The sequence below is a fragment of the Bos indicus genome, chromosome 19 (genome assembly GCF_029378745.1).
Source record: "Bos indicus isolate NIAB-ARS_2022 breed Sahiwal x Tharparkar chromosome 19, NIAB-ARS_B.indTharparkar_mat_pri_1.0, whole genome shotgun sequence".
NCBI lineage: Eukaryota > Metazoa > Chordata > Mammalia > Artiodactyla > Bovidae > Bos > Bos indicus.
In genome coordinates this window covers 53,699,637-53,716,854 of record NC_091778.1, presented here as the reverse complement: position 1 = coordinate 53,716,854, position 17,218 = coordinate 53,699,637, and the positions used below count along the sequence as shown (strand labels likewise).

Below are 17,218 nucleotides of genomic sequence, written 5' to 3'. Positions count from 1 at the left end.
AACTGGCGACCACTAGCTGTCTGAGAGGCCGCTGGTTCTCTGAGCAGCTCAGGAGGCAAGAAGGGCAGCCTTACGTGCAGGGAGGCTGACACCTGGGCTAGGGGCAGCCCATCTGCCTCAGATGGGCTTGGGGAGACTCTGAGGACATTTAGCCCTGCAGATTGCCAACTCAGAGTCCTACTGTGGCCAGCTTGGGAGTAGGGTGCCCTGGGAGTCAGGAGGCAGCCAATGACCAGTGCCAGTGGTGGCTGCCACACAGAAATACAGGCCCAGAGTTATGCCAGATTTGATTTCTCAAGTGAAGACAGAAATCCAGATTCCAGATTCCCTATTTTGTAAAATGCTAGCAACTCAAATACTGCAAAAGGACACAATGTAGATTAAACCCTGATAAATGCATCTCCCCACCAGCCTCCTCTATTTTAGCAGAGGTGAATCAAGGTTCTGGGCATCAAGGAAGGGAGGGGCAAGAGAAGGTTCTGCCTCAGCAAAACACAGAACAAGTAGGGGGGGTGCCTGCGGCAGGGGCAGAGGTGACACTGAGGTTGCACGGGTGAGCCAAAACTCCTTCTGAAGTGGGGTGACCTTGAGGGCTGGCCCAGCTCCATACCTGAGCCCCTGGCTTCCTCCTAGACCTCCCTGAATCTGAGAACAGCCTGCAGCCGTCTTCTGGGGACCTCTATCTCTCCGCCAGGTGAGCAGAGGGCTGGGGCTAGCAGGTGGCAGAGCAGAGTGAGGACTGTGTTCTCACTGTCAGCCTGTTTGAGGCTTGGGAAGGAGAATTCCAGAATGCTGGGACTAGAGGGGACCCAGGGGGAGACCCAAGCTCCTGCTCAAGGACACCTGAGCTCCGGCCCCTCCCTTCCTGCAGCTGCTTCCCAGTGAGGCGGAGGCCGGCCCGCAAGATCCTGAGCCAGGTCACCGTGCTGGCCTTCCAGGGGGATGCGCTGCTGGAGCAGATAAGTGTTATTGGCGGGAACCTCACGGGCATCTTCATTCATCGGGTCACCCCGGGCTCTGCGGCAGATGAGATGGCTTTGCGCTCCGGCACCCAGATTGTCATGGTGAGTGTGGCACCGGCCCCTCGAGCCCCGAGCATCCTCTTGAGGGTAGGGTCAGAGTGAGGGGCAGGTAACCCAGGCAGCCATGGATTCAACTTGACAAAAATGGATTACTGGATTGGTCCACGCTCTTTTCTTGGGCTGACATAAAACAGAGTAACACAATGACTAGAGAGACTGTCCTGGTGACTCTCATCAAAACCCTGTGCCCTTCTCCACCCTGACATCCTTGAACTCGAGGGTGACCTACAAGCTGTTGAAGGCTGGACTATGCACCAGCTGAGCGGGCTTTGGGGATGAAGCAATCTTGGCCCAGGAATCTTCTGATAGAGATTACGAAAGATTCTGATGTGGGCTTTTTTTTTTTTTTTTTTAATTGTAATAATCTTACTGTCACTTCATGTGTATGTGTTAAAATACACATACTAAAATTCACAATTTTAACCCTTGGGGACACACAAAAAATTTTTTTACTATAAAATATCCATTAAACTGCAGAAAACAAAAATGTACAACCTAATTATTATTAAGTGAGCACATGGACAGGGAGGTCACTTTGATGTTACCTAAAAACATCACTGATTCAATGGACATGAACTTGGGCAAGCTCCAGGAGATGGTGAGGGATAGCAAAGCCCAGCATGCTGTAGTCCATGGGGTCACAAAGAGTCAGACACGACTTGGCGACTGAACAGCAGCAACAACAAAAGCAGAATTATTAAGCATCAGGCCTTTTAAGATTAGCAGGAAATTTGAAAAACAGGCATCACCAATTCCTTCCAGGGTAGGGGGGTGTAGAGGGGGTGCAGGGCTGAGAGGGGGAGGGAGGGGCTGCACTGTCAATCAGGATTCCATGGACCCCACGGCTTCTCCCCACTATCCATGGGCTGAGCTGAGTTCTCCTCTGTCTCGAATGATCACACACAGAGCTCCTGACGTAAGCATCAGCCCACCCAACACAAAAGCCCTTCGTCACACTTCTAACAGTCCTGGTGAGATTCTCAATTGTCAGCTCACATTGTGGTTAAAGCAACAGATCCCCTTTATGAGACAGTCCTGATACTTGAATGGGGCCAATTCTGTTCTAATAGCATTAAAAACATCTCTGTTTTTCTCATTGTAAACATATCTACTCTCCTAAACCAAAACAACACTGGGAACAAATGGATAAGAGTGGATAAGAGCCCTGTGGATTTCACAGCTGGGGAAGGGTGACATGAGGGGTGCCCTGGCATCTGGTGGGTGGATATCAGAGAGGTGTGAAACATCCTGCAGGGCCCAGAACGGCCCCAGATGTCCTCAGTCCCAAGCTGAGGACTCTGCTCCAGAATGCTCTAGAATGGAGCATATTGGAGAGCGGAAACTAGGCGCCCAGTGGCGATCTAAGTACCTGATCCGGGGTGGGAATGTGTGTAGCCTGGAGACCCTGCATCAGGGTGTCCTGACACAGGGCTCTGATAGGGGCAGATGGGTGTCTGGGAAGCAGTGAGTCTCCTGCAGGGCACATGCCTGCACTCAGACCGCAGCTGCAGAAACCTGGTCAACAGAAGTAACCCTCATGATCTTCCATCAGGTGGATTACGAGGCAACTGAGCCCTCGTCCAAGGCTGTCCTGGAGGGCATGACCCTGGAGCGGGCCGTCGGACTTCTCCAGAGGGTGAATGGCTTCTGCTGTCTGTCAGTGAAGGTCAACATGGAGGGTACACACTCCCCTATCCTCTCCACCCTCCCCCAGAGGCCACCGATGCCAACGCTCCCAGCTCACTGCAGAGCCAGGCTGCGCCCCAAGTCCACAGTGGCCCCCAAAGCAGAACTGTCCTCACGGGGCGTCACGGCCTTGGGCTTACCTGTTCCCATGTCCTCTTTGATCAGGTTATAAGAAGCTGGTCCAGGACCTGGAGGCCAAAGTGGCCACGTCAGGGGACTCCTTCTATATCCGGGTCAATCTGGCCCTGGAGGGGCGGGCGGAGGGAGAGCTTCAGGTGCGCTGCAACGACATCCTGCATGTCACAGACACCCTGTTCCAGGGCAGCAGCTGCTGGCACGCCCACCGTGTTGGCCCCTACAGCACCAAGGGCACCAAGCATGGCACCATCCCCAACTACACACGGTGAGCAGTCGTCCTGGCCTCCCACACCCGAGAGAGAGCCCAGGAACCTGCCCGGGGGAGAGGAGGGGACACTGCCTGGCCTTGCTTAGCCAGGAGGTCCCCTCCTGCCCTGGAGAAACAGCCTTCCCGAGGCTCCCTTCACTGCCCAGGGATATGGAGTGGGGCACCTCCAAGAAGTGGAATCTCCAATGTGCGACCCGCCAGGTTCACTGCTTAGATGGGCTTCCTTTGTGAAAAGGGATGGACCTGAGTCCTAGAGCATTCTAGGATATGTGGGACCAGTTTCTCATCCTCAGCACTATGGATGTTTGGGGCTGGCTCATCGTTTGTTGTGGGGGACCGTCCTGGGCACTTTGGAATGCTGAGCAGCATCTCAGCCTCCACCCCTGGATGCCAGTAGTGCCCCTGGTGCCCCACCCCTGCTAGTGCTGACAACCTAAAATCTCTCCAGACATTGCCAGTGTCCCCTGGGGGAAGGTGACCCATCGTGCAGGTGTGTCCAGGACTATCAGAAAGCCCCGTGTCCTGGGGAACCCCCTCAGTCCCGGGCCAACTGGGACAGCCAGTCACCCTTCCTGGGAGCAACAGTTCCCCTGCTCAGAATCACGCTCTGTAGTAGATCAACCATAAGGCACCAAGCATGGTGTCTCGTCCAGCTCCTCTCAAGCCTCACTGCAAATTCTGCCACCTGGAGATCAGACTCAGCAGATGCAGGGAGAGGCCTGAGACTCTGCATTTCCAGGCCCTCTCTGGGTGGTGCCAGGCTGAAATCCTCAGGCCACACTGGGACTAGTGAGGTCCTGGAGTGATGGCCTCCACCCCACTCAGACTGTGTTGCCTGGACCCTCCCTCAGAACAATTCAGTTAGCATCTCCAGGGGCGGGCTGGGGCTCTGCAGGTGTTTAAGAACACCAGGGGACTACTGGGCTGCTGGGGTGAATGACCGTGGTGGGGGAAGTGGGGATGTCCCAGAGCACTGTGCAGGGGCCCACTTCTCCCATCCAGCCCTCCCTGCAGCTGGGCTGGGGTTGTTCTCCTCCACACAGGGCTCAGCAGCTGCTCATCGCCCTCCTCCAGGACATGGCTCATCAGAGCACCGTGACCCGCAAGGTGAGGTGGGGAGCTCACCCGGTCAGTCCAGGTCCTAGACAGGGGATCCCCCTTGGGTGAGCTCTGCCTCTCCCCCGACTGGCCTTCCTTCTCTCCCAACTCACATCATCCTGAGGGAGGGGCCCAGTCAACCCCTCCTTCCATCTGCAAAATCATAGCCCTACCTGGGGTGGGCTGGAAAACTGTGGGCACTGACTGAGGGTCCCACGTGGAGAGTGTAGGCTGCTGACCTGAGGTGGGCTGACCTGGTGTGTCTCTTCCCCGCCGTTCAAACCTTCACTTGGGTCTGCATACTGCCCAGCCTGCAAGATCTATTATGTGCAGATATATTGTGTATGCTCCCTGCCTCTTGCTCCCAGGTCACCCCATTTGCCCACTATGTGCACCCCACTCTTATTCCCCACTGAGGCTGGGCACCATTAGGTTGCCCCGACACAGAACACTCAGCTGCCCCTGAGCAAGGCACTAGGGCAGCCCCCAGGATCATGGCAGGGCTAGCCTGGGGGAACCCTACTCTTCCTTCCTGCCTCCCACTCCCTGCCTTCCGTAGGGAGGGCTCAGCCTGAGGACTCTCTTTGGCCACCCCTCATCTCCCATCCTCTGCCATGGGGCCTGGGCCTCCTGATTGTTCAGTGGGCGCAGCCTGGGGCCAGAGATCACCCTGAATTTGGGGGGGAGCAGGCCTCCAGCACTGTTTGACGTTCCTTCTCCCTCATCCAGCAGTCGTCTGGGGGAGCCCAGAAGTTGGTCCGCATTGTCAGTATGGACAGAACCAAGGCCAGCCCTCTGTGGTCAAGCTTTGAAGGGAGCCAGTTGGACCCGAGCCGGGTAGAAGGTGAGGTGGGTGGAGCTGGTGGAGGGTCTTCAGGGGCCACAGTGGTTGGGCAGCTTGGTCAGGATACCACCACTCATCTAGGCCAGAATCTGTTTTAAGAATCATAATGGATGTCTATGTGCCCTTCTGGAAAGCAGTTGTTATACACTCTTAGTGACCTTTAACTGATGCTCCTACTTCTGTAACCTACCCCAAAAGATGGTCCAAAGCCCCTGGTACAGTCATCTGGACAGCAGTCCTTTTAGAATAGTAAAGTCTAAATACTCTCCAAATGCCCAACACTCCACAAACCAGTGGGCCCTCAGACAGCTGCTGTTTTTAAAAGTCCCAGGGAATATAGCAGTTGGGGTGGGGGACAGTGGTTGTGACAGGGGCCAGCACAGCACAGACCCCTGCGCAGGTAAAACTGTGTGATGAGATAAGCAGAAGTGAATTTAGAGAAAGGTAAACCATTTTGAGTTTATTTTCTTGAAAAGTGCTTTGAGTGCCCGTGTCCTTAGTCACTTCAGTCATGTCTGACTCTTTGCGACTCTATGGCCCCCAGGCTCCTCAGTCCACAGGCAAGAAAAGTGGAGTGGGTTGCCATGCCCTCTTCCAGGGGATCCTCCCAATCCAACCTGCATCTAATATTACTGAAATGACCAGGAGAGGAGAGAGGGAAGGAGGGAAGCACTGGGATCATGTGTCCCTGAGGATGAGGCTAAGGAAGAAGACACAGGAAGCTTCCAGACTGTTTGGAAGGATAAACTCAGGTTTTCTATCCTCCCTGTGAGCCAGACAGGGAAAAGAGTTTAAGCTGCAGCCTATAAAGGTGATCCTAGAGAAGCAGGACATCTAATCAGCAAGTACAAAGAAACCAGCCAGGGCAGGTGTGGAGGCCATGGTGCATCGTGCAGGAGCCCGGTGTACCCGCGTTACTTCAGGGGCTGGGCTGCAGCAGCGAGCAAAGCAGACACAGGCCGTCCTGGGGGCGGGGGCTGCTGCAGCCCGGCACCCAGCCCACTTGCGGCTCCTTCCTCCCACAGACCCCTCCACCGTGTGCTTTTGGACCGAGAGCTGCTTCACCCTGGTGCCCTACACCCTGGTGCACCCCCACAGGCCCAGCCGGCCCCGGCCTGTGCTCTTCGTGCCCAGGGTGGTCGGGAAGATCCTGATTGAGAAGCTGTGCCTCTTCCAAGGGTTTAAGAAATGCCCAGCAGGTACGCTCTCACCTGGGAGTCCCACCTGACTGTCAGGTGGCGAGGCGAGGCCTTTGCAGAATGCTGTATCTGCTTTCAAGGGGGTGGATGACAGAGGAGTGGCCAAAACAAAGGACCACAAACCAGGGGGCTTAAAACAGCAGAGATGTATTCTCTTAGTGTTCTGAAGGCTGGAAGTCTGAAGTTAAAATGTCTCCACAGGCTGCCCTTTCTCCAAAGGCTGCGGTGGAGGGCATCCTTCCTGCCTCTGCCTGCTCTGGTGGCTGATGGTGGCTTGTGACTCTAACACTGATCTCTGCCTCCTCATCTGTGTGTCCCTCTGCCTTCACATTACTTTCTTATGAGGAGCCAGTCATTGAATTTCAGACCACCCTACTCCAGTACAACCTCCTCTTAACTAACAGCATCTGCAAAGATCTTATTTCCAAATAAGGTGAAAATCTGAGGTTTCAGATGGCCATGGATTTGGGATGGGGGAGGGGTGGGGCAAAGCACAGCTCTGCTGGCAGCTAGGTTTGTACTTCATGGAGTCATACAACCAAAGGGCTCCATCCACCTACCCAAAGCCACTCAATATAGAGCCATTGAGATGAACTGGCCAGTGGGAATCCTGGGTCCCAGTGGCCCTGCTCTGCAGGAAAGGTGGCTCAGCTGGCTGGAGGGCAGGAGTTAGCTCCTTGGTACTTTCTTCCGTCCAGAGAGTCGGGTTACAATGTGAGGGTGAACAGGGCCCTGTTCTTTTCTCCTGGAGTTCACAGAGGGGACAGAGGGGAGCAAGTGTGGGCCACACAGTTCCTCCAGTGAGCACCAGCTGTGTGTCAGGCTCTGTGCAGAGGGTTGCAGGCCCTGGGTGTCTAGTCTGCGCCTCTGGAGACAGACACCTAAACACGTGGCAGGCTGACTTGTCTAAGCTCCACAAGTGGCCCAGAGGGGAATTCTTTGGAGAGGGGTAGGGGTGAGGGTGGGGATGACAGGCAGGCGTTTGTGAGCACAACAAGGCAGTCCAGGCTGCCTTGCAGAATGTGCGAAGTGCTGAGGTAGGACGGGGAGGAGGCGGTGGGTGCCTGGAAGTGCCGTGGGCTAGGGGATGGGATCAGGCCTGATCTTTGAATGCCTGTTTTGAAAGCAGAATAGAAGACAGACTGGAGAAGCTAAAGACCACTGGAACACTCGGGGCCAGAGGTGGTACAGCAAAGCCACAGCAGGGAAGAGAGGGTAGTCCCGAGAGCTGTCTGCAGGGTCTGGTGGTGCTCTGGAGGGTGGAAGCTAGCAGGATGGCACATACGATTCTCACTTGGGAGAGTGGGTGCTATTCAGGAAGAAGGGAAATGTAGGGGTGTGTTCTAACATGTTTATACAGGGCAGGAGTTCTCAGCCTGGGCATGACATTCAGGGTCCTTCTCTATTGTGGGCTGTCCTGTGCATCACAGATGGGTAAGATACCTGGGCCTCAACCCACTCCATGCCAGGAGCAGAGCCCCTCCCCCAAAGCTGTGACAGTCAGAAATGTCTCCAGACATTGCCAAGTGTCCCTTGGGGGCGAAACTGCCCCTGGTTGAGAACCACTGATTTAAGGGCTTGAAGGGATTTTGGGGTGTAAGAAGTTGCATATGTAAGTTTGGGGCTTGGGAAGTGATGGGAGAGGGGTTTATCTACATCTGTCTATCCTTCCTTCTTTCCCTCCATCCTTCCTTCCACCCAACCTTCCATCCATCCACTCACATCCTGGCATTGACTGGGCACCCGCTGTGTCTGAGTTTAGGGTGAATGTGCAGGGCACAGACTCCTCCAAGCAGACAGAGCAGGGTCAGGTTTATAAAGAGGAAACCCTAGCAAGAGCTTTCCCTAGAGCTCACAGGGGTCTGCGGGGGTGGGGGGGTGTTCAGCACGGGCTCTTGAGGGAGCAGCTGAGTGTGTGACATCCCCATCAACTGTCATCTTCAGAGTACTTGAGCCAGGAGGAGTATGACACCTCCAGCCAGAGAGGGGACATCATCCAGGAAAGAGAGGCATCCGGTGGCCTCTACTGTGTCACCCGCAGAGCAGTTGAGTCCCTCATGGGAAAGGTAAGGGGTTGGGTGGGGGTTGGGAGGAACTCCATCTCCAGAGGAGGGCGGGGGGAGAAGGCAGGAAGGGCCAACCTCCAGAGACCCCTGGAGCACCCAGGATTGGTGGTTAGCTCATCTCTGGCTCCATCACAGAAAGATCAAACCCTGTTTCTGCCATGTGAGGTCCATGTGACCTTGAGCAAGACTTAACTTCCCTGAATCTGTTTCCTTGACACAGATGTTTAATAAACATTTGTTAAATGAATGAATAAAATGGAGATAACACTCCATGTTTTAAGGTTCAGACAAATATATGAAAAGCTCACAGAGAATGATAAAATTTTCTGTTGATACAAAGCAGTTAGGAACAGCTATGATCCAGAGGCCCAGTGGCCCCATCTCCTTCTAACCCCCAAAGAGGCTGATGGAGCCACCAACTCCTAGGGTTTGAGCTCCACACAAAGCCTCCCTCAATCCCAGTGGCCTCTGATTTTTAATTCAGAAGTGAAAAGTCAAATAGATGGAAACTTTTAAAACTGTACAGGAAACATGCTCATATACAAAGGGGCATGCCCAAATTCTTTCCCCATCTCCTTTGCAAACTTCAGTCCTGCCTGTATGCTTCTCTCCATGTTTCCCCTGAGTGTGGGCTCCCCTCGTGTCCTCTGAGGCTAAGGCTCACTTCTCTCCCCACGTCCCTCAGAACACCCACGCCCTCCTGGACATCCAGCTGGACAGTGTCTGTGTCCTGCACAGGATGGAGATTTTCCCCATCATTATCCATGTCTCCATCAATGAGAAGGTGGCAAAGAAATTCAAGTAGGTGCACCCCTGGGGGCCGGTGGTGGGGTTTGAACAGGCTCTGGAACTCCCCGTGAGGCCCACGGTGAACATGTCCGGAGCCTGTGTCGGGGTTTCCAGGATCTCACCCTGTGCCACCCCCTGAGTGTCACAGATCAGTTCTCCCGCAACATCCAGGACAAAGGTCCTGCAGCCAGCCCCCAGGAGTAACCCAGAGGACAGTAAGGTGAGACCCTAGAACCTGACCTCGGCTAAGTCCATACATTTCCTGGGGTACAGTTAACAGTCCAACCATGTTAGGTGAGGACAGAGACTGAAAAACACTACTTGGTTCATAACTGGGACAAACCCAGATGTCCTGCTGCTTCCTTTATAATTTGAGAACTGAACTTGTAAACTAGACCACCTTCCATTAGTACAACATCATCTAGGGCCCCAATTGTATTTTCTTCATGAGGGGCTGGGTTACCTCAAATCAGGCCACCCATGTCTAGGGCATCTAGACAGCTGTTGCATCATCGGTCCACCCAGGCCCCTAGAATTCCAAGCTGGCAGCTGATTTCTGGGGCTCTGTGTCGGGAGACAGGTGCAAAACTCTCCCTAAGCCACCCTCCCATCTCCGGCCCTGGCAGGAAGGCTCTGCAGCGGCTAGGTACCACAGAGGACCAGCTCCTGGAGGCCGCCAGGCAGGAAGAGGCTGAGCTGGATAAAGTGCCCTGTCTATATAGCAGCCTGGCCCCCGAAAGCTGGAGTGACCTGGATGCCCTGCTCGGCTGCGTCCGCCTGGCCATCACGGATGAGCAAAGGAAGGTCGTGTGGACAGAGTAGAGGCCTTGCTGATGGCCCCTGTGTCATGAACAAATTCAGAAAATGAGCTTTGATATATTTTACTAAAATAAAAAGCTTTTACAAAATGCTCAGGCCAGTGGCTTCCCTCCCACGTTCCGCAGGATGGAGATGATAAGGGTGGGGAGGGCGACAGGAGCCCATCCACTTGAGAGAACACCCCTTTTCTGGGCTTTCCCAGGCAGAGCTTCTGCTCCCAGGTGGGCGGAGGCAGGGAAGGTCTGAAGCACTCCACGAGTGCTGTCTGTGCTACAGACTCATGTTCATCCAGGATTTACCCAGTGAATAGGGCAGTTTCATGCCTCAGCAGTGGCATCTTCATCCTGGGACCCTCTCAAAAAGAAGGGTAAGCTCTGCTCATACAGACCCCAGGATGAAACCCATCACTCAAGGAGCCTGCCAAGAATCAGCAATCTCACAGAAACCCAGCCCAGGGGTTGGGAGCCTGACTATGGGCAAAGTGAAGGAAGAAGAAAGCCCAAAGGTCCTTTAGAGGCTCCCTGTCCAGACCAGGATTGACAGATGCTGTCCCCACACTGAGTGTGGTCTGCACCCACCCACCACCCTCGTGGCATATGGAAACCCATCTCCTCTCAGGTGAGGGGCACAAGAATGTCTGTGGTTTCCAAAGAACCAAGAGGGTCTTAAGCCCCATGTCCCAACCCCTTTTTTCCCTGCAGGTCCCCAGACCATCCTCACGTGTCACAGGTTGGGGATACTGCAGCATCTTGGGTACCCCCCAGGAATTCATGTGCCGGGACGCGGCTCAGACTCAGGACAGCAGGCCCCCTACTGTAGGGGCAGGAAGGGCCTCACAGTTCGTTGTGGAGCGGCCGGCACTGGGGAGCCAGTTTCTCCTCCAGCACCCCATCTGGAGCACACACCCAAGGGTCATGGGTCTCCCACTGCCACTTGACCAGCTGGGTCTGAAGCAGTTCCAGAACCTGGGTGTAGCGGGGGTCGGCAGCCAGGTTGTGGGTCTCGTGGGGGTCCTGGTTCCTGTCATAGAGCTCCCAGCGCTCCCGGTAGTAGTACTGATGCAGGTCCTTATACCAGCCCGTGGGCTGGCCAGCTGTGGTGCGATTCAGCAGGTCCTGAAAGGTGGGCGAGATGTAGAAGTCCTGGTCGATGGGGAAGGGCATCTTGAAGTGGAGGTTGTGCACCAGGTGGAAGTTCTGGTGGTGCACGGAGCGCATGGGGTAGGACATGGTGACCTCATGGTAGCTCTGGCTGCCGAAGACTGTGGTCCAGAGGGGTTCTGCCTCCAGCACTGGGAGGAGGGACCGCCCAGTAAGCTGGACGGTCTTTGTGCCAAAGATGGCATAGCTAGGGTAGGGGATGGAGAACCAATCCAAGATGGTGGGCGTGAGATCTGGAAAGGAGATGGCATCTCAGCAGGGTGGGCCCTCCAGGGCACTAGGTCCAGACCCCTGGAAAGGGTGAATCCAAACCACTCTGGAAGCTGGTGGGCCGCCTCGCACATCAAATCACCAACAGGGGGAAGCTGCTATGGTCAACCCATCGCTGCTGCATCACCCTCCAGGCTATGATGCCTTCAATATAACAGGAGGCCCCAATTTGGTGACACCCAGAATTCTAAAATCCATGAGGAAGGCCCCTAGGGACCTATTCCTGCTCTGTGTTGCAGCCCTAACACTCCCTGACCTTGGAGCCAAAGGGAGATGTGAGTCCTGAGCCATGGGGGCCCAAGCATGTTACTGCCCTGACCCCTCAAAGTGGGTTCAAGGCGCATCAGAATCACCTGGAAACTTATCAGAAATGCAAATTCTTGGACATCATCCCAGACCTACTGAATCAGACTCTATGCAGTGGGATATTTGGATCCTAGCAAGTGCTCCAGGTGACTGATGCTCCCTAATGGTCCAGTGGAAAAATGACAGGCGTGAAGGCAGTGAGACCCAAATTAGAATCCAAGTTTGGTGATTACAAGCTGTGTGACCTTGGGCTTCTTCGTTTACATCTCTGAGCCTCATTTTTGCAACCGCAGAATGGGGGTGACCACCCCTTTCTCACTGGAGTAGCAACCACATAAGGTAGTGGGTAAGGAGCAACATCTGGACATTGTGGTCCCACTGAACATTCACTTCCTCCCCCACCCCCCCCACCACCCGATCCCTGCTGTATGGGATGCAGAGTCTTACCTAAGAGGCTCACGTAGGCCTCACTGACCTGGCCCCAGCGTTTTGGATGTTCTGGAGACGATACCAGCATGGGCTCTGCAGTGCCTGGCCAGTACAGGTTGGTCCTGCCACTGGGGAAGGGGATCCCATTGTCGGACGTGAAGATGACCAGGGTATCATTCAGGACACCTGCTCCACGCAGCTCCTGGAGCACGAGTCCAATCCCTGCAGGGTGTGGAGGGGAGAGCAGAGCTCAGACACAGACAGACGCGCAGTCATGGGAATGTGTGTGCACTCCTGCATTTCTTCATCAGACCCTGCACCATCGATTCCTTCAGTCACCCCTGCCTTCCTTCCCACCAGCCAGGCCTCCTGCCCAGCAGATCCTAAGTCAAGGATCTCGAGATGACATAATCCTAAAGTACCTAAGCAGTCCTTAAATCAAGTGATGAGTGTCTTTATATAAAGAGGAGGGACAAAGGCTAAAGAAAAGACACGGGAGGAAGACATATGATAACAGAGGCAGAGATCAGAGTGAAGCAGCCACAAGCCAAGGAACACTTGGGGCCATAGGAAGCTGGAAGAGGCAAGAAGAACTCTCCCTCAGAGGCCCCTAAGGAAACACAACCCCGCAACATTGTGACTTCTGGCTTCTGGCCTAAGACGGGAGCCTGAGATGTGCCCTATCCCATCGCCTGGGCTCCCTGAACCCACCTTGGTCCATCCGGCCAATGGTGGTGTACTGAGCGGCCAGGTCAGCTCGGGCGGCTGGGGTGTCAGGGACGAAGTAAGGCACCTGGGATGGGGCAGGTGGGTGGGAAGTCAAGGTTAGAACAGACAGGTTGGGGAGGAGACAGAGTGGTCAGTCCTTAAATTGGGGTGGGAGATACAGGTGCCAGCCCTGCTCCCAGGGCCTGAAATCACTTTCCTTCCTGAATGGATTAATCCAGAAGAACCATGCTTCTGGGAACATCATCCATGTCTTTTCCCTTTTCTCTGCCATCCCATGGATGGGGACCTGGCTCCAATGAGTCAGAGAATCTCTTCTTACACACGTGGGGCCAGGGCTGCAAACCCACCAGAGGGGCACAGGTCCCCCGATTTACAAAGCGGAAGAAGAAAAGTAGTTCTTGAAAACGTGGAGAGGGACCCTCCTACCTGCACATCCTTCGGGTTGTAGGTCTGGGGGGTCCAGTCTGGAATCCGCCCCATGCCACTCTCCCCATTGCCAAACTTCTCACAGAACGCCCCATACTGTGGCTGGGAGTGCCCGCAGCGGTGGGGGTCATGGAAGGCAACATAGAGGAAAAAAGGCCTGCAGGTGGAGGGATGGGCTTGAGCGTTGAGGTCAAGGTCAGATGGCTGACCATCACCCTACTTCTACCCTGGGGAGCCTCATCCTTCAGGAAGGAACACCCCTCAGCTTTGCCTACTCCCCTACAACTGATAACCTGTGATCTGTGCCACCTCAGGTTCCCCATGTCTCCTCTTCCTCTGACCAGATCAACTTGAGTATCTGGAATCTTCTCCCCCTCCCACACCCCATCTGTCTGAGGACTCCAAGAATCCCAACCAAAGATTCTGGGAGCTGCATCTAGTATTAACTGCCCAGAGGTCTGGCTAGGTGAGGGCGGTAAGGGGGCGGGAGTCTCTGCACACCTGTCACCCCGCGTCTGCAGGAATTTCCGGACCAGCAGTTTAATTCTAGTGATGTTCCGCCCGACCTGGAGGACAGAGCCATTCTCCTCCGTGTATGCAAAGTCAAATGGATACACCATCTCCGGCCCCACGTGCTTCTTCCCAATGATGCCTGGAGCCAGAGAGATAGGCCTGTTCAGAGCCCCTTTGGTCTCCCATTCCCTTCTGCCCCCTGCTCTGCTCCCCAGACCCTGTGTCTTGCTATGGACTCCAGGAGGGCAGCAGAACCCTTGTTCTCATGTGCCCAAAGCCCAGTCAGGATCTCTGGGGCAGGATGGGAAGTTGCTCTCTTGCCCCTGGGGCCACACGAAGCCCCTCACCTGTGTGAATGCCAGCTCGGCCCAGCAGCAGTGGCAGGCTCTGCACCCGGTCGAAGGAGTTGAAGTGGTGGACATCCTGGTGCAGGCCGTACATTCCATTCTGATGCTGCAAGCAGAGATGCTGTGATGCAGGATGCCGCCTGGTCCTACCACCCCTGCCCTCCGTCCCGCCTGCAACACTCCCGCTCTCCCAGGCTCACCAACCTGGCCCTTCACAGGCCCCTGATTTAGCGTCCTCGGAGAGGTTTTCTCCGTCTTTCACTCCCCGCCGAACAGGCCCACAGGTCCTTCCCATGGGACTTTGGGACTTGTATTTCCCAGGAAATACAACAGACTGGGAGGATGTATAACAAAATTAGGAGTAGCCTTTATTTTCTTCTTTTTGCATATCTATACTTTCCGATTTTTCTATCAAGACCACATACTATTGAGTGAAAGCCATCCCAGCAAGCCGTTTTATAGCATGAAAGAAATTGTCATACATGTTACAAACTCACACTATAGAGACACAAGTAGGTAAATCCCTGTCCTTATTCCTGCAGCCTACTGTCCAGAGGTGAGCATGGCCTACAGCTGCCTGATTAACCTTTCAGGAAGCTTCTGTGTTCCGGTCACTGTCTCCTCTTTATGTAGGCCTTCTCCTCACTGGCTCAGGCTCTCAGAAAGAAACGCACAGACCACAGCTGTGCTCCCATAAAATAATGTTGTGAGGTAACACATTAAGAGTAAGTGCCCATGGACACCTGGTTCACAGCAGCATTATTCCAACAGCAAAAGGTGGAATCAACCCAAGTGTCCATTAACAGATGAATCGATAGACAAAATATGCTCTATCACACAATGGAACATTACTCAGCCTTGAAAAGTAGTGAGTTACTGACACGTGCCACTACTCAGGTGAAGCTCTGGGACATTATGCTGAGTGAAACCAGCCAGTCACAAAAAGGCAAATACTGTGTGATTCCACTTACGTGAGGTACCAAGAGTAACCAAATTCACAGAGACAGAAAGTTGACTAGTGGTTGTGGCTGGTGGTGCAGTGGGAAGGAATTACTGTTTAATGGGGACAGAGTTTCAGTCTGGGGTGATAAAAACGTCCTGGATGGTGGTGATGGTTACACAACAATGTAAATGTACTTAATGCCACTGAGCTGTATCCTTAAAACAGTTAAAATAGTAAACTTTTACATTATATATATATGTGTGTGTGTGTAAATATATGTGTCGGCTCAATAAAAATAGAGTAAGTGCCTTAAATGGCAGCTTTTACTGTCACACAAGCTCCTGGGACAACATCATGACAACAATGAACACTGGGTTGAGCAAATACCTGCCAGGCATCTTACTATGAGCTTTACACATAGGGTGTTAACTTGGCCAATCCTACAGTAATCCCAGGAGTGAGCTATTATCATGACCCCATCTTACAGGCGAAGACACTGAGGCTCACAGAGGTAGGTGATTGCTCACAGTCACAGAGTGGTGGAGCAGGGCTGCACTTGGACTATTTGGCTGGGGGTGAGGGAGGGAAGGTGGACAATGCCCAGGGAGACAAGGGAAGTGTTCTCAGCAGCAGAGGCATTGGGGCACTCCCTCCTCCTGCCTCCCTGCCGCCCTCACCTGGGGCAGGCCAGTGAGGAGGCTGGCGCGGCTGGGTGAGCAGCTGCTGACAGAGGTGAAGGCATTGCGGAAGACAAGACTCCGGCGGGCCAAGGCGTCCAGGTGAGGGGTAGAGATGGCGCTGTTGTTGTAGGCGCCACTCTCAAAGCCTCCGTCGTCCGCTGAGGAAGATGGAAAACAAAGGACGTAGTGGGCTGGGCTCAGAAGGAGCAGCATAGGGGAGAAAGACCTGGGTCCTGTTGCAGTGGCCTGGGCCAGTGATGGCTAGGCGGTTATGATACCCGGGCAGGTGTGATACCTAGCAGGTGTGATTCCCAGGTGGCCATGATATTCAGCAGGCCTGTTACTTGAGTAAGAATGCCACCAGACATGTATGAAAAGTGGGTGAACATGTTAGGAGGCAGAGAGAAAACTCAGGTAACCCTGAGATCCAGGTAGGGATGCCCATGCAGTCCTGGGTTCTGAAGACATGCATGAGGATATGGATCAATGCGCAAGTTCTCTGCCCATGCCCCTAGGAGTGGGGGAGCTGAAGGGAGTCCCTCAGTGCAGGGCTGTTTGTGTTACAATTATCTGAAGGGCCTGCCCAAGACCACAATGTTAATCAGAAAGCGAGACCCTGGCAGACAGCCAGACCTCAAAAGCGGAAAGAATCGGGTTGTCTTGTGAGAGCTGGGCCCTGGTTACCCAAACAGGAAGTCTCGTGAACAGCAGGGCGCTAGAGGAACTTCGGGTTTCAGGGTGGTGGGGGCTAGTGGAGAAGGTGGGTAGGGGGCTGCTCTCCTCAGCCAGGAGGAGGAGAGCTGAGCTACAGCGCTCTGGGGTCTAAAAGAGGAAGGGCAAACAGGGGGTTATCACTGCTGGAGAGAAGATGAGAGCCCTAGGGCACCCTGGCTGGTCTTTGGGGCCTTGGGCACCAGCCCCTCTTCTGGCATCCACTCCGTAATCTCTGGAAAATCGCCCAGCCTCCCCTGCGGAGGCGGAGACCGCAGGGCTAGCCCGGGCTGCTCCGGGGTACAGGGTCAGAACCCGGGTCAGGAGAGGAGTGTGAATGCTGGTGCTGATACCTCCAGACCCTCCAGTGGGCAGGGCCGCCTCTGCCTGCCTCTCCAAGGAGCTGACCACAAAGAGTCTGGGGCCAGCAAATAAAGGAGACGGGGAAAGAATGGAAATGGGGGCTGCAGGGCACCGAGAGTTAGCACTGGCCGCTTCTAGGAGAGCCCACCGGCGGCGGTGGAGGGCAGTACCAGGGGTGCCAGCGGGTCAACACTTACCGAGGATCAGCAGCACGTTCCGGGGGCGCGCCCGGTGCACACAACAGAGACCCACGGAGATCAGCAGCACCCAGCAGCCCTGCCCAGAGCTTCGCATGGTGGCGGCTCCAGCCCGGCCCCCGCCCCGGCTCCCCGCCCCGCGGTCATGTGAGCAC

The 17,218-nt window shown here is 54.6% G+C and overlaps 2 protein-coding genes across 10 annotated transcripts in view; one reads left to right on the top strand and one right to left on the bottom strand.

The window, feature by feature from the left end:
- The window catches only part of CARD14 (caspase recruitment domain family member 14), a 37,436-nt gene extending 27,444 nt beyond the window's left edge, over window positions 1–9,992 (top strand). For 2 of the 3 annotated variants that reach the window (XM_070773932.1, XM_070773931.1), the window contains exons 13-22: window positions 634–694; window positions 872–1,064; window positions 2,635–2,761; window positions 2,934–3,171; window positions 4,218–4,281; window positions 5,002–5,116; window positions 6,142–6,315; window positions 8,260–8,381; window positions 9,067–9,182; window positions 9,797–9,992. In XM_070773932.1, the coding sequence (XP_070630033.1) occupies window positions 634–694; window positions 872–1,064; window positions 2,635–2,761; window positions 2,934–3,171; window positions 4,218–4,281; window positions 5,002–5,116; window positions 6,142–6,315; window positions 8,260–8,381; window positions 9,067–9,182; window positions 9,797–9,992 (1,406 nt within the window). The remainder of the gene's footprint in view (window positions 1–633; window positions 695–871; window positions 1,065–2,634; window positions 2,762–2,933; window positions 3,172–4,217; window positions 4,282–5,001; window positions 5,117–6,141; window positions 6,316–8,259; window positions 8,382–9,066; window positions 9,183–9,796) is intronic. The other variant, XM_070773933.1, reaches the window with a different exon arrangement.
- Window positions 9,993–10,035: 43 nt separating this feature from the next.
- SGSH (N-sulfoglucosamine sulfohydrolase) lies at window positions 10,036–17,192 on the bottom strand. 7 transcript variants are annotated; one of them, XM_019982217.2, is made up of 8 exons: window positions 17,064–17,192; window positions 15,790–15,950; window positions 14,170–14,275; window positions 13,811–13,961; window positions 13,310–13,466; window positions 12,866–12,947; window positions 12,173–12,376; window positions 10,036–11,382 (listed from the first exon to the last, which is right to left on the bottom strand). In XM_019982217.2, exons 1-8 carry the CDS (start codon window positions 17,158–17,160, stop codon window positions 10,823–10,825), a joined length of 1,518 nt encoding a protein of 505 aa, XP_019837776.2. In that variant the 5' UTR covers window positions 17,161–17,192; the 3' UTR covers window positions 10,036–10,822. The 7 variants fall into 7 exon arrangements, with proteins under 7 accessions (XP_019837776.2, XP_070630042.1, XP_019837777.2 ...); XM_070773944.1 differs by having other exon boundaries at window positions 10,852–11,104; XM_070773943.1 differs by having other exon boundaries at window positions 11,163–11,563.
- Between the last annotated feature and the right edge of the window lie 26 nt (window positions 17,193–17,218).

Bases quoted from the DNA above. Each gene is read 5' to 3' on its own strand.
- SGSH (XM_019982217.2), bottom strand. From the start codon at position 17,160: ATGCGAAGCTCTGGGCAGGGCTGCTGGGTGCTGCTGATCTCCGTGGGT. The intron at 13,962-14,169 runs GTGAGGGGCTTC...CTCTGGCTCCAG, and splicing joins CCGAGCTGGCATTCACACAG to GCATCATTGGGAAGAAGCAC. The intron at 11,383-12,172 runs GTAAGACTCTGC...TCTCCTTTCCAG, and splicing joins GGCCTACGTGAGCCTCTTAG to ATCTCACGCCCACCATCTTG.